This window comes from Neltuma alba, unplaced genomic scaffold (assembly GCF_004799145.2).
Source record: "Neltuma alba isolate B1F8T4 unplaced genomic scaffold, ASM479914v2 tig00012964_pilon, whole genome shotgun sequence".
NCBI lineage: Eukaryota > Viridiplantae > Streptophyta > Magnoliopsida > Fabales > Fabaceae > Neltuma > Neltuma alba.
In genome coordinates this window covers 444,970-460,684 of record NW_021637323.1, presented here as the reverse complement: position 1 = coordinate 460,684, position 15,715 = coordinate 444,970, and the positions used below count along the sequence as shown (strand labels likewise).

The window sequence follows — 15,715 nt, the reverse complement described above, 5'->3', positions numbered from 1 at the left end:
GCAGTGTAGCTGAGAGGAATTAGTGAGGATTGGCGTCTGAAGTCTTATTATCAATCTAGCTAGGGATGGCCTCTTCGTGCGAGGTGGAGAAGAGGCAAGGTGGTGTGGAGGTTGAGCTGATTTGGAGAAGCAGAGAGCAACGAAGACTGTATGGTGGTGCTCTCGTAGGGAAAATGTTGACAGAGAAGAATGTGAATAATCCTGTGGTAATGAAGATGATTCGGAAGGGTTGGAATCTAGAGAAACAAGAGGATTTGAAGATCATTGAAGTTGAGGAGAAGGCGTTCATTTTTGAATTCAAACGCAGAGATGATTATCTGCGGATTCTTCGTGGCCGACCCTGGTCAATACAAGGTACACTTCTGAATATCCAAATCTGGAAAGATTATATGGTGTTTAAGGATGTTAGTTTCGATTACTGTCCATTCTGGATTCAATTCCATGATATTCCTCTAGAAGGAATGGATGTGGAGAATGCGATCACTCTCGGAAATGCGATAGGAGAGGTGATGATGGTAGAAAACCCGAGACAGGGAGATTTATTGGTGAGGAATTTTCTGCGAGCAAGAGTGCTGGTAGACCTAAGGAAGAAACTGATCCCTGGAATGTGGACGCCGTGTCCAGAAAAGGAAAAGGTCTGGGTAAAAGCTCGATACGAGCGACTTCAGAACTTTTGTTATTACTGCGGAAAATTAGGCCATGACCAAAGGTGCTGTTCAAGTCGAGCAGATGGTGAGATAGATCGTACACTAGTGTATGGAAGTTGGATGAGTGCTCCAGGGGCAAGGAATTTGATGGTAGAAATAGTCGGCTGTAATGAAAGATGGGAGGAGATAGAAGCGTGTGGTGAATCTGTTATGAATATACAACAGAAGAAGATGGAGGAACGAAGAACATTTGCTAAGGAAAATAAGGAGGAAGCCTCGTCTAAGAGTCCCAAGTCTTGGGACGTAGTTAAGGAAGATACAAGGGAAGAGACCGAGACACAGGAGGATGAGAATAGGGAAGTGTTGTCTGAGAAAGGAAAGGCTGTGGAGGATGTCAAAAATAGAACAAAAATGGATGTGAAGGTTGATGCTGCTGTTAAGGTGAGTGTGAAACAAAAAGAAAACATTAAAAAGCTGAAGAAGAATACAGACTCTCCTAAAGCAAAGGCTGATCTGTCCAAGGCAATTGTTGTGTATGGGAATGCTTCACCAATCTCGGAGGTGGCCTTAAGGGTGGAAAAGATTAATTTGAAAAGAGGATGGATGGAGGGTATAGAACAGTTGACCTCTAAGAGAAGAAAATTAATCTTTGAGAACTGTAATATTGATAATGATCAGCAAAAGGAAGGGAAAAGGGGACTGGGTGGGAGGAGAAATGTGAGAACGATTAAAAGAAGGTTAAGAAAAGAAGGAGCGATGGGACACAAGGGAGGATGTACTAAGGATTTGGAGGCACACGTGGCTAACTCTATGAAACAAGGTGATGTGGCTGCGGTCAGGGAGCAAGTGATGGTAGTGAATGCTGAAAGGGATGGTGGCTGGCCTTTAACAGCCACCAGGACGCCATGATTTTCTTGGTGTGGAACTGTCAAGGCTTGGGAAGGGCCTTGACAGTGAAGAAACTGAGGGAGGAAAGTATGAAGAGGAATCCCTCAGTAATCTTCCTAATGGAAACTAGGATGTTGAAAGCAGGTATGATGAAGGTAAGGAAAAGATGTAGGATGGAGGACGAAGTCTATGTTGAACCAGTAGGAAGGAGCGGTGGTTTGGCTCTTTGGTGGAATAAGGATGTAACTATTAATATTTGGCATTGCTCAAAAAATATTATTCATACAAGTATGCAGTCATCTAGGCAGAAAGTGCCGAACTATGTGACCTTTGTTTATGGTGCACCTCGGGTCGAAGAGAAGATGGAGGTATGGAGAAAAATGAGAAGCATTGCAAGTGGTATTCGGGGTACTTGGCTCTGCATGGGTGATTTTAACGATATAGCTTCAGTGTATGAGAAGATGGGAAATAGACCGGCAGATATGAGGAGAATAATGAATTTTCAGAGTATGCTGTCTGACTGTGCTCTGATGGATCTGGATTACTCTGGTGCCCGATTTACTTGGTGTAACCAGAGGCTAGGTGAAGCACATGTAAAAGAGAGGATTGATAGAGCAATGGGTAACGTGGAATTCAGGGAGGTTTTTCACTCAGCCTTGGTGCTACACATTGAGCCGATAGGATCAGACCATCATATGATTGCAGTTGATAGTGATTTTAAGCATGTGCGGGGCCAGAAAATGTTTAAATTAGAAGCCACATGGTTGGAGCATGAAGATTACTTGAATAAAGTTAGAGAAGGATGGTTGCATAAAGATGTGATTGGGAGCAATAAGGTGGAGGAATTGGCTAGCAGACTGAATAATTGCAAAAAAATTCTATCAGAATGGGGAGGAGGGCCTTTCCAAATGCCCGCAAGGTGGTTGACAGGTTATCAGCAAAACTTGAAGAATGCAGAAGAGGAGAATTGACTACAGCCAGGAGGACGAAAATAGAGGAATTGATTGAAAAGATTGAAGAGGCGTGGGAGAGAGAGGAGGTGTATTGGTGGCAGAGATCAAGAATTCAGTGGTTGAATGCTGGGGACAGAAATACAAGGTTTTTTCACTCGTGCACTATTCAGAGAAGAGTGAGAAATAAAATTGTGAGACTGAAGGGGAATGGGGGTAGATGGCTGGAGAATGAAGAGGAGATAAATAATTCCTTTATTAACTTCTATAGTAAACTCTTTTCCTCGGATGGTTGCAGAAATTTAGATGTGGCTTTGAGTTTTGTTAAAAACTTGGTGAGTGGGGAAGAAAATGCGAGCTTGGAAGAAGCAGTAACCAGGGAGGAAATCAAGAGTGCAGCTTTCCAGTTGGGTGCACTAAAAGCTCCTGGACCTGATGGATTCTCTGGAATGTTCTACCACTCTGCCTGGGGGACAATTGAGAAGGAGGTGATTGAGATGGTCTTTGACTTTTTCAGTAATAATGCTAAGTTGACAGCTTTGAATAAAACTAACGTAGTGCTTATACCGAAAGTAGAAAATGCTGAATGTGTGGGTCAGTATAGGCCTATAGGGCTTTGCAATTTTGCTTATAAGATTGTCTCCAAAATCTTGGCAAATAGGATGAAGCCCATTCTGGCCAGGACTATTTCTCAAAATCAAAGAGCCTTTATTGAAGGGCGCTTGATACAAGACAATATCATCATTGCACATGAAGCCTATCACTACCTGAAGAATAAGAAAAAGGGTAAGAAATATGAGATGGCGGTGAAAATAGACATGAACAAGGCGTACGATAGATTGGAGTGGAGGTTCATTGAAGAAGTTATGAGGAAGATGGGCTTTAGTGAAAAGTGGATTGCCTGGATTATGGAGTGCGTGCAATCTGTGATGCTGAATTTAGTGATAGGAGGTAAGAAGATCGCAGAAATTGAAATGAGAAGAGGAATCCGTCAAGGGGATCCTCTTTCTCCTTTTCTATTCATTATCGCAGCTGATGCACTGTCTTCAATGGTCCAGTGGCATGTAGATATGGGTTTGCTGAAGGGAATAAAGTTAGCAAAGCACTGCCCTATCCTTTCTCATTGTTTCTTCGCTGATGACTCTCTCTTTTTTATTAATGCCAAGAGGAATAATTGTAGAAGATTAATGGAGATTTTGAATGTCTATTCCCAAGCCTCGGGGCAGACTATTAACCTGGACAAATCTTGTGTTTTTTTCTCTAAGAACACGGTTGAAAAGGTGAAGCAGGAAGCCTTTGAGGTGCTGGGAATAAGTGCAGCAGTGAATCCGGGCAGATACTTGGGGTTACCAGTTATTTGGAGCAGATCCAAAGCGGAAGCTCTGAGATTTGTGAAGAATAAGATGGGATTAAAGGTGCAAGGATGGAAGCAGAGACTCTTGACCTTTGCTGGGAGAGAGATTATGATTAAGGCAGTAGCAAATGCAATTCCTATCTTCCCGATGTCTTGCTTCAAATTTCCAAAGAGTGTTTGCATGGAACTAGACAGTTTGGTAGCCGGCTTTTGGTGGGGGCAGAAGGAAAATGAAGGCAGAATACATTGGAAGTCTTGGAAGTATATGTGCAAGGATAAGGGGGGTGGTGGAATGGGATTTCGTGACTTCATGAAATTCAATGATGCTTTATTAGCTAAAACGGCATGGAGGCTGTGTCAGAATCAAGATGATCTTTGGTGTAAGATTCTGAAGGGTCTATACTTCCATGATAAAGATTTTATGCAAGCTGACAAGGGAAGCAAGCCGTCCTGGTGTTGGTCTAGTATGCTGGATGGAAGGGAACTGTTGAGGAGAGATCTAGTATGGAGGGTGAGTAAAGGAGACAAAGTGAAGCTATTTGAAGATAGCTGGTTACCTGAGGCCAAAGGATACAAGTTGAGGCAGAGGGATCTTACTGACGACATGAAAGCTGTGATGGTTGCAGATATTATAGCTGAGAGACAGTGGTGTTTTGTGAAGGTGGAACAATGGCTTTCGAACGAAGATAAAGAAGCAATAAGGAGAGTTCGGATTCCTATTATTGAGGAAGAAGACAAGTATATATGGTTGGGCAATAAAGATGGCACCTATGCTGTGAAGAGGGGATATAAGATAGCTAGAGACCTGAAGCTAGCCACTGACAAAGATACTCCAAGTTGCTCTTACAGGGTAGATGATGGCCTTTGGAAATTTTTATGGAAGATTAAGGCTCCACCAAAAGTTATTCACTTTCTGTGGAGAGCTTTGTGCGGTGCTTTGGCAACTAAATATGCTTTACACAAGAGAAGATGCGCTCATGCTCCTGCTTGTAATATCTGTCATTCTCAGGAAGAGTCAGTTGAGCATGCCCTTTTCTTGTGTCCTTGGGCAAAACTTTGCTGGTTTGGCTCGCCTTTAGCTTTGAAGTTTGATGAAAGTATTATGGTGAGGTTTGATCGCTGGTTTGAGAATTGGACTGCTAATAAATCTGTGACTGATGATTATAATATAGCCCTCTTTGCTTGTATTTGCTGGCAAATCTGGAAATGCAGATGTGGTTCCGTTTTTGAAGGAAGGGAAGTTGAAGCTGTAAGATGTCTAGAAACGGCAATTAGACTGACTAATGAGTTTTGGAGCAGCTTGAGTAGAAAGAGTGGTAGGCTTTCGGCCCCCCAGAGCTATGAAAGGGCCCAGGCTTGGCAAAAACCAACACAAGGCACGGTGAAGATTAATGTTGATGGTGCCTATGATGCAGAAAATGGCTTGGCTGGGGTCGGGGTTATTGGGAGAGATAAGGATGGGAGGTTTCTAGGGGGCGTGGGGTTGAAAGTAGAAGCCCAGTCTGCATTTATGGCAGAGTGTTTGGCTTTATTAGAAGCCTTTAATATCATAGATTTATTTGGAGTTGGAAAAGCAATTTTAGAGACTGATTGTCTGGAGTTGTACAGGCGTATAAAGGATAAGGATATAGTCGGGTGTGATTGGAGGTGTAGAGATGTGTTACAGAAGTGCTTGGATCTGGGAAGGGTTGACTGCAACTGGGATTTGTCTTTGGTTTCTAGAAAAGGCAATAATGCTGCTGATAATATTGCAGCTTTGGCAATGAGAAGTGTGGTCCCGCAAGGATGGATTGAAGATCCACCACCCTCTCTGCGTAGTATTCTGTTGCAAGACCTGGACAGTGATGGTGCTTCTGTGGCTGTTCGTGCTGGTATAGGCTAAGTCTTGTTTTTTCCTTGCCTTTTCTCTAGGTTGTACTCTAGGCTTTTATTGCTTTCTGTCCTTTCTTTCTGCTGTGGTTTTTTTGGCCTTTTGTGTTTCCCTTTCGTTTCTTTTCAGGTTATTAGTGAGTGTTTATCTTTTTGATATATTAATAATATGGACTTTCTTTTGCTCAAAAAAAAAAAAAAAAACAAAGAGGGTCACAACATAATAATACAAAGTTACAAGCAATAGTATGTTCAGAAACATTTGCGAGGTGCGTGCTTTGCTCATAATTTTAGGGTATTTATTGGAAAAATCATTCTTAAGGTACCTATAATTTTTTTAAAAAATTTTAATTTGATACCTGTGATTTTTTCTTTCCATATTAAATCATTTAATTTTACTGTCTAAGCACAATTAGTTTTTGTATATAGTCTAATAATGCTAATGGAGCAAAGTTATAGGAATAAATAATGTTAAAAGAGTAAGATTAAAAAATTTAATAAGAAAAAAAATACACAGATACCAAATTAAAGACCGGAGGAAACCATAAGTACCCCAAGAATAGTTTTCCCGATCATTACTCATCAAATGAGGCAAATTTTTATAAATTTTATTATTGATATCATCATATTAATATTACCTCATTTAATTCTTAATACTACTTCCGATTCTTAATATAAGAGTTATTTCGACATTTAATTTGGTTATGACTATAAAACTTTAATCTACTTTGTTTTTTATATTTATCTTTTTTTAAAAAAATAGTTTTTGTAATAGTTATACATATTAAATGTTTTATAAAATAGTAGTTCTAACTAATATATATAATTAACAAGTATATTTTTAAAAAAACACCTATTTATTATAAATAATTAACTTAATTAATTTTTTTAATATATTCAAATTAGTCAATACCAAACACTTTATTATCGTGGCCACGAGGTCAAATTTTTGTGGTAAGGATGGACATGTAAATTCTTCCAGTAAATAAAAGATGATTCAATCAACATTGTAATTTAATTTTCCGAGGTAAAACACTTTAGAAATCATTTTAAAAAAAATATGAATATGCAAGAGAAATAGGATGAATACCTTGAGAAAATTAATATCCAAATCGGACCAAGATTGATATCGTAACTTCGATTCGGTTTGTATCGGTGTAAGATTCTTGCAGGATCTACTGGAGCTAGTATTCTCTATTCTGTCTATCGGGCTCGCACATAACATGGTTGTTGTGTGAAATGTAAATAGCGACGCATGGAAAGACAGCGTCGGAGTTTCACGGCGGCGGATGGAAAAATGGCCACCGGCGACCGGTTGGACAAGAGAAGAACACCTTCGGGAGCTCTGACCCCAATTCTCTGTCTCGATCACGATATCCTCTGTATGATATTCGCTTACCTCGACATATTCGATCTCGTTCGCTGCTCTGCTGTCTGTAAAATTTGGTATTCTTCTTGTCCTCTTCTTGCGCTTGAATGTTTGGAGAGTTGTGATTTACGCAGTTGGCTGATACGGCAGCAAACTTTATATTACTTTCATGTTATAGCTCTTCTTTTATTTGAAGCTTCAAACGTCTTGTATTTGATCAAATGTGCCTGTTTCCCTATTTTTATGAAGGAATTCGATCATCAACGACTCTAGTCTGCTGAAGAAATATTATTATAAGCTGCGGATTAGCTCTAACTTTGGTCCTTCTGCATCACGCGAAAAGCCACTGAGGATAGTTCTACAGGAACTTGCTATGGAGCAGCATAGATTAGCGTTTCAAGAAGGTAACATTCATATCGATCAGTGGAGAGGTCATTCGGGCAGGTAACTGTTTTATGACTTCTTGCGTCTACCCGTTGAATTGCTTGGCAAAACATCTGTTGTTTCTTTTATCTAGATGTTTCTCAAATAATTTTCAGCAATTTTAATGGATGACTTAAAAGCGGACAGTTATGTTTACCATTACGATGGCTCAATATGTGTTATTGAGACAATCATATATATAGTGCTCGCTATCTTCAGCATTTATCTGGGAAGCATTAGAATTATGGACTATTGTATACAGTTTTCGGTATGGAACCTTTTCTTTAGAAGGACTGAATGTGATTTTTATTTTGCAACTATTAATTTTTGTTCACTGTATATGTCTTCATATTGTCCGAGACAGGTTCTTTTGTTAGCCAAAGGTGCTTCTAGTTTTATCTTATCTTTAATGAAGTAAGCCTATTTGCAGTATTGCAGAGTTGTTTAGTACCTATTGGATAGTAGATTGCTGCTCTCATTAATAATGTGATAGTAATGAGAATAGAAAATGAAGATGCAGATGGTAGTGGCTGGGGCATTAACTTTCCCTTAAGAACACAGCCAGCCACCAAGATAGATGGTCATTGTGAGTGCCAGCTTTCTTGCTTCAACGGCTACAATGCCTTTTTTCATATGAAATGCTACCTTTACCTGTTGATATAACTACCATTATTTCCGTTACAACCATCATCTTCCTCGTAACAAATACACATTTGAATTCTGTTAGGCAAGCATAAGTTTTAAAAAATTGTCATATATAAGCTGAAAGCATGATTTCTCATCTGAATCATGATCAAGTTCCCCATTCTGATACCTTTGAGGCGTCCATGAATGTATTTATTGATTGTATGATAATTTTTTTTTTTTTTGGTGCCTGAGTGATCTGCATCTGGATATCTATCAGTATGTTTCATATTAATGATTTAACATTGCTTTCTGGTTTAGGGTTGATCAGTGCCGCATGAAAATGGGCTTGATTCTTACTGGTGTTGGAGACAAGGTATGGCACTGTTCTTAGTTTCCTACTGATTCATTACCTACATTTACAACCTTAAGGCTTCCTTTCCCGGAGTGCTGGTTTGGAGCAGAAACCTGTAGCTCATGGGATTCTGGCCTCTGCTTTTTCATCCTGATGTACGGGTTCACTTTCCCCCATGCCCCTTTCCCCACTGTCTAATCTTATGGCCTTGCATATCCTTTGAACAGGAAAAAAAGAAAAAGAAAAAAAGAATGCCTTATATCTGATTATCTGACTTATATTAGGAAGACTAAAAATTTGGTGGTCTTTCATGAAGTCATTTGGAAATGCTGGCGGATGTCATATAACCATAGAATTTACTATCCAAGCTCAGAAAGACTTATCACCAAATAGACTAACGCTGTTCAGCGCAGATGGTATCTGTCTAAAGTGTTCCTCTGTTTAGTGCCAGGAGGAAATTGGGGTGAAGTTTTGTGAAGACATTTTGTACTTCTGGACTAGATGTCTTACTGGTTCTTCGTACCTGTTTATTTGGAAACAATCACAAGGAGAGGTTTTGGGAATGTGATATTTCTTAGTTCATTTGTAATAAAATGTTGAATCCATAGGTTCTATTTTTATCTGTGTATTTTGTCTTTGGAAGTGGATTAATTTAACACTATTGTGGAAGCTGAAGAAAAGTGGCTAACCTGACATAATTCCCTCTGTACGTGCTCTGTACATGTGGAAGCTACTTGGAGCATATTGAACATTATGTGAATTTAGTTGTCTTCATAGTCTCTTCTGTCTTTCTCTTTGGTATTTTTATGGGTTTATGTGAGGTTTGAGTCCTTGCTCTACTAACATTTTGCATGGTATTATCTAAGGTTATGCGTCTCTGGTCATTGGAAGGCTATAGATGCATGGAAGAATACTCAACACCGGACAAAGTCTCTCTTGTTGACTTTGATTTTGATGAGAGCAAGGTAATTGTTTACAGAAATGATTTATGATTAGTTTCCTGTGTGTCTCTGGCTTGAATGATATATGGTTGGTGCCTGACTGTGCAATTTTATTTGAGGTTGGGCCCAGATGGCCCTTGTAACTATAAGAAGAGTAATAAAGATTGAGTCCAGGTTAAACAGATATGTGATAGGAAACGTAGCTTGAATTATCTTTATTTTAAAATTTATGATTTAATTTACTTTAAATTAGGATTTATCTTTGATCTACATAACAATATGAATAAAGTTTATCTTACTTTTAGGGTTATGATGGTTTGACTAGCATTAGGAATTGGGCTCTATAAATAAGCCCTAGAACTATTTATTTGTATTGCCTTCTGCCTATTGAAAATTTCAAACCCCCCCCCCGGGGGGTTCACTGTTTTACATCAATGTCTTTTGAGCGAGTTGTTTGCCTAGCAACTACTGTTGAGCTTTAGGGAGCTTAGATTAGAGGTTCCAACAGTTAAAACAGTGACTCATTTATGAAAGAACCAAAACAGCAATTCAGGTTTCAAGCAGAAGTTTTGCCTCTAATCAATTAGCTCAGTACACTTTAGACTGCCATTTTTGTGTCCCTTGGAAGCTGAAGTTCATTTGCTTTTTCTCGATCTCTTATTTTATATTTCAATTTTCTTCGGGAATTTTTTGTTCTGTCAATCGTCTTTAGGTTAGCAATAAGCCATTAATGTATTATAACCTTTCATCTTTTCTTTCAGTAGCTGATAAATGCTGCTGTTATTAAGTTTATGGATTATGGTGCATAAAGCGCTTAAATTTTGTATGCTTTTCCATTTCTGATTTCCTTTCATGATCATTCATTATTTTTTAGATTGTTGGTCTTGTTGGTACACGTGTATGCATTTGGAGGCGCAATGGGAAAAGAAGTATATTTCCTTCCCAAGAAGGAACATTTCCAAAAGGTTTATGCATGCGGTAAAAATGTGAATTGTCCATTTTTTCTGGCTTATGTCCAAGCTGTGTTACAACTCAGTAGATCTTATACGCATGGTGTGGAGCCATGATATGAAGTGAGAAATTTAATGTATGATTAGTTGTATGTGAGGCTTTGTTGAATGCAACCCTGCCCTCCTTCTGAAATTGCCTTAAGTGTATCTCAAAAGGGTCAAAGTAATCAGATCAGAAAGGAAAAGGATTCAACTAATCACTCAGCATCTCTATGAGGATTTTTGGAGGACCCCTAAATCTGATGTAATTCAAAGAAAAAACCCTTGAGAATTGAAATTTGATGATGACATTAAGGAGCTCCAAATTCCTGTAGACTGATGAATGTGGAATTCCTGCATTGTTTGATGTTAGTAGCAGTTTAGGGGATAGTATTGAATAATTGCTTATAAAAGTAGGATACGTAAGCCATGGTATCTTCAATAAAGATAATGTTGAGAAAATGGGGAGTGTGCCAGGAAAGAAAATAAAAGAGTATGGACTGAAGACTACTGAAGTCCGTGTATATTACTTGGCCCCAAAGATGCATTCTGTTTAATAACTACAGAATGATGAGAATACCCTGTACTTCGTTACTTGACATTGTCTATCTTAAAACAATGACATTTTCTCAATTACTCAGCACTTTTCTGAATTTACTCACAGTTTTAACTACAGTCATCAAGTGGTGACTTCATGTTTGTATCAAGGAGTAGTGCCTTATGAGGCATGTACAGTAATCTAGAAACAAACATTAGAAAGTAGAACTGATCATATAGAAGTATTGCAAGCCAAATGAAAGTTTCAACCTCTAAGCAAGATTCATCCTTACAAAGGAAGTTATAGGTGATGAAGAATGAGGGGAATTATTGGAAATTAACGTGGAGAAGGACTTACCATGCCGTTAGGCATTCTTTTTTACTACTATCTATGTATTTAATAGATCTTAAAGGAAGCTAAATGATCTATCAATAGTGCCAATTTGACTTCCTTTGTGCTTCATGCTTTTGTCTTTTGTCTTCTACTTTTTTATTTTTGATCATTTTATTCTCTCCAAAACTTAAAATTTTTTTCTTGCAAGTCATGTTCTTCAAATTATCATCTATCCCGTGTGCTGTATGGGGAAGATCTAGTTTCAATATATTTCATGGGCACGATCCATATTAATTTTAATTAAATAATTATATGTTGAATTCTAGTTACTATCCAGTTTCTCTTCTAGCTACTTTCCCTCGTGCTTTGGTTTTCTACTTAAATATGGTAATCATAAGTCCTGAATTATAAAATCCCATCCCTGAAAGTTGATATGATTCTTCTGTGCTTACAGTTACTTTGATCCAGATGCTGTGATTGGATGTGAGGATGGGACAGCTCGTGTTTTTGACATGTATAGTAGGAGATGCTCTCAAATTATAAGGTGTTTTAACTTGTGCTGTGGATCCGAAAAATTGGGTTTGCATGAAAAGAATATGGATTACCTATTGTGGGAAAATAAATTTTGCTTTTTATGTTTGCCTAAAATAAATAAACCTCATTGTTTAGTTGTTGATTTGTTTGTAATTTGGAGACTAACTTTGAAGAGATAGAATTACACTAATGATGTTTGCAATTTGCTATTTGCAGGATGCATTCTTCACCTATAAGTAGTTTATGTTTGGGTGATGATCAACTGATACTGAGTGGTTCCTCATTCGGAAGCATCACAATATCAGATCCTTCCTCTCTTAAGCAAGTAGCAAAACTTAAATCAATTGATGGAACAGGTAGCAGCTTATTTCTTTGGACTGGTTTTTCTTTTGTTGGCTGTGATTTGCATATGAATGAAGAGGAATGTGCTGTGATTTGTAATCCGGAATTGTCAAAATTATTTTTTGGTTTTACGTGAGAAGATGGTCTTACTTTTTTCTAGGGTTTTATTCTTATCTTTTTTTCTTTTTTTTTAATTATTGGTTGCGAATCTTCACTTCATATGTTTTGACCAGCATTTTAGCGTAATGCTCTGACCAACGTCTGATTTCAACTTCTTTTTTTTTTTTTTTGGGTAGCTATAAGGACATTATGCCTTAACCCCGCTTCTGAGCTTGTGTTTGCTGGATCAGCTGCTGGGTATACCTACTGTTGGGACCTTAGGTAAGTGACCAAACTGTTGTGCTCTAGTTCGGTTTCTTAAGCGCGCTGCACTTGCCCTTGGAATATCGAATTCCAAGTGCATCAAAATGTTCAAAGCTCGAAGTAAAAAGAACTTATTAGATTCACCACCTTTTCATGGGTGCTTCTCTATGTTTTCCCAGTAGATAGGTTATAAGAAGTCAAAGACCTATATGATATATTATTTCTGGTCTCCTAAATGGAAGGAGTGGATAATTAATTCATGAAAATTAGTTAAGTTAATTATTTGTAAAAAATGTGTTGGTTTGTCTAAATTCTCCTTTTAATTATTTACATTGGAAATTACTCCAATTGATGGAAACTCTTTTAATATGTGCCGTTAATAGGGATAATTTGGGGGGGGGGGGAATATAAATTTGAAAGAAAAAAATGAAATTTTACGATTAAGATTAAAGCAAACTCGGCAGAAATATCAATATGGGACAAACTCATTCTTCATGCGTTAGTTATTGTATGATGTTTTGGTATTTATCCACTACAAAGTTCATCTTTTTGAATAATCACCCATGTAATATTTGTCTGTTCATAATAAGCAGGACAAGGAGACCATTATGGGAGAAACGGGTGGGCTCTAATATATTCTCTGTACAATACCTGCAAAATGACACGTCAACATTAGCCGTTGGTGGAATAGACGGCGTCTTACGAATCTTAGATCAGAATAATGGTAACATAATCTCGCGTTGTATAGCCAAGGATGGTTTGATATCAACTCATCAAGGTCCTTCTGGAGCCATTCAGAGACTGAAAGGGAAAAGGATACATGAAGATGCCATTATCGACACCATCCCCAGGATTGCTCGACCACCTATCACTTGCTTGGCCGTGGGAATGAAGAAGGTTGTCACCACACACGGTACTGGAAACATTAGAATGTGGAAATTCAATTGAGAACCTGAACTTGTTTCTTGGAAGATTATGACTTGCTCTGTTATTAACCAATTAGATATTAGGAGGCCCTATATATTGTAGGGAATATGAGACATGACATATATGTTGTTACATTAAAGATTTTTGAATTCTCGGTTTCGCTTAAGAAAAAGATAATAATAAAGGGGATTTTGAATCTTCAAGATGATACACAAATGTACAAGTTTTTTGGGATGCTTGGACAGAAACAAAACTATAGTTTTAAAAGTGCTTCTTATGTCAAAACATTAAAAAATGATGAATGAAATGGTCATTATACCACCAACAACGTAACATAATTATGAATGATGAAAGACAAATTAAAAATCCCGAGCAATTAAGTTTTGAATTTTGAAGGGTGAGATTAAACTATTAAAAAAAACTAACTTATAAAACTGAGTAAATTTAATTATAAAAAATAAGCTGTCATATATATTTTTTTTTTGAAAAAAGATTTTTTAATATAACTTAAAATTTGACTCAATTTTTTAGTATTTATCACTTGTCTAACATTATTTATAGCTCAATCAGTCACCTTACCAGCTAGACAAACAGTTTGTTGTCAATATTGTGTTTTATTTTAGCAGTAAAAAATTTTAAAGATTGGGGGTCGTTTTAATATTCCATAATTTTTGGGACTCAATCTATAAATATTATATTTATAGGGCCCATTATGCCATTCGTCCTTTCTTTGGGGCACTATATTGGGAAGGGGAATACTGACTTCTTCATCTGAAGAGCAAGCTGAAATAACTCATAAGGTCTCCGCAGAGCCCCGCCCTGAAAACCCTAGAACACGAAATTTGCTCTGAATCGACGAAGCAACGATGGTGTGCATAAGGAAGGCCACAGTAGATGATCTATTGGCTATGCAAGCCTGTAATTTGTTCTGTCTTCCTGAGAATTATCAGATGAAGTATTATCTCTACCACATCCTCTCGTGGCCTCAGCTTCTCTACGTCGCCGAAGATTACAACGGCAAAATCGTCGGTTACGTTCTGGCCAAAATGGAAGAAGAAACCAACGAGTGCCATGGCCACATCACCTCCCTCGCCGTACTTCGAACCCACCGCAAGCTCGGTTTGGCTACCAAGCTCATGAACGCTGCTCAGAACGCTATGGAGCAAGTCTTTGGAGCTGAGTATGTTTCTCTTCACGTCAGGAAGAGTAATCGGGCGGCCTTTAATTTGTACACCGAGACTTTGGGGTATAAGATTCACGATGTGGAAGCTAAGTATTATGCTGATGGGGAGGATGCTTATGACATGAGGAAGCAGCTGAAGGGTAAGCAACATCATCATCATGGCGGTGGTCATCACCATCACCACCACCACCACCACCACCACCATCACCACGGCGGTGGCTGTTGTTCCGGTGAGGCAAAGGCGGAGAAGACAGAGACCAAGGGGAATGCCAAAGGAGATTCAAAAGGGAATGCTAAAGCAACGTGATCATGAAAGCAGTTAATGGTCTTAGATAAGTTCATCATGAAATATTTGTGCGATGGTTGGTGTTTTTGTCCAATTTTCTGAAGCTGCTCATTTTCCCTATCGATGAGAGCTGGGATTATGGTGGCAGTGGATGTTAATCTTTATTGTCTTGATGTACTGGGTCTAGACAAGTTAAACATGTAATATTTGTGCCTTGGTTGGTATTTTCTCCAATTTTTCAAAAAGTTTCTCTTTGTCCCCATTTGTGAGACGATTGGGATTAAAATTAATCTTTATTTTCTAGATTTAAGTTGTTGAAATGATGTTCTGCGCTGAAAGATGAATTAACATTCCTGTGTTACAACTCAAAACCTCTAATGGAATTTCGGTCTTTATGTATGTTTTTGTTATCGCTTGTATTAGTCCCCTGATATCAGGGAAGAAGCCTAGAAGTTTGATGTTGTTATTCCCTAGAGAGATTTCGATCATTCTACCTGAGGAAGGAAAGTAATTCTTTAGGTTGATTCTTCTTCATCTATTGCCTTAGTTGCTGCTGTGAGTCACTGATGGGCGGAAAAGGGGAAAGTAGTACGCCACACATGGTATTGGTGAATGTAAAAGAATAGGTTCGGAAATGGTGTGTTTCTTGTGTTTAATTTGATGGAAAGCCATAATGAGTGACATTTATGGCTATTCCACGATGTTTGATATGCCGATTTTGTCATCTTTCTTGCTGTTAGAACAAATTGATTCACTAAGCCTTTCACTCTGTTTCAAATGTTCTACTTGCTGGCACATCC

The 15,715-nt window shown here is 38.2% G+C and overlaps 2 protein-coding genes across 2 annotated transcripts; both read left to right on the top strand.

Moving 5' to 3' along the window:
* The first annotated feature begins 6,838 nt into the window (after positions 1–6,838).
* On the top strand, positions 6,839–13,654 carry LOC114733063 (F-box/WD-40 repeat-containing protein At3g52030). Its single transcript, XM_028920473.1, has 9 exons — positions 6,839–7,154; positions 7,327–7,521; positions 8,446–8,500; positions 9,346–9,444; positions 10,295–10,398; positions 11,735–11,824; positions 12,031–12,170; positions 12,453–12,537; positions 13,113–13,654. Exons 1-9 carry the CDS (start codon positions 6,964–6,966, stop codon positions 13,465–13,467), a joined length of 1,314 nt encoding a protein of 437 aa, XP_028776306.1. The 5' UTR covers positions 6,839–6,963; the 3' UTR covers positions 13,468–13,654.
* A 559-nt stretch (positions 13,655–14,213) lies between these two features.
* On the top strand, positions 14,214–15,314 carry LOC114733065 (N-terminal acetyltransferase A complex catalytic subunit NAA10-like). Its single transcript, XM_028920475.1, has one exon. It carries the CDS (start codon positions 14,313–14,315, stop codon positions 14,934–14,936), a length of 624 nt encoding a protein of 207 aa, XP_028776308.1. The 5' UTR covers positions 14,214–14,312; the 3' UTR covers positions 14,937–15,314.
* Positions 15,315–15,715: the final 401 nt, after the last annotated feature.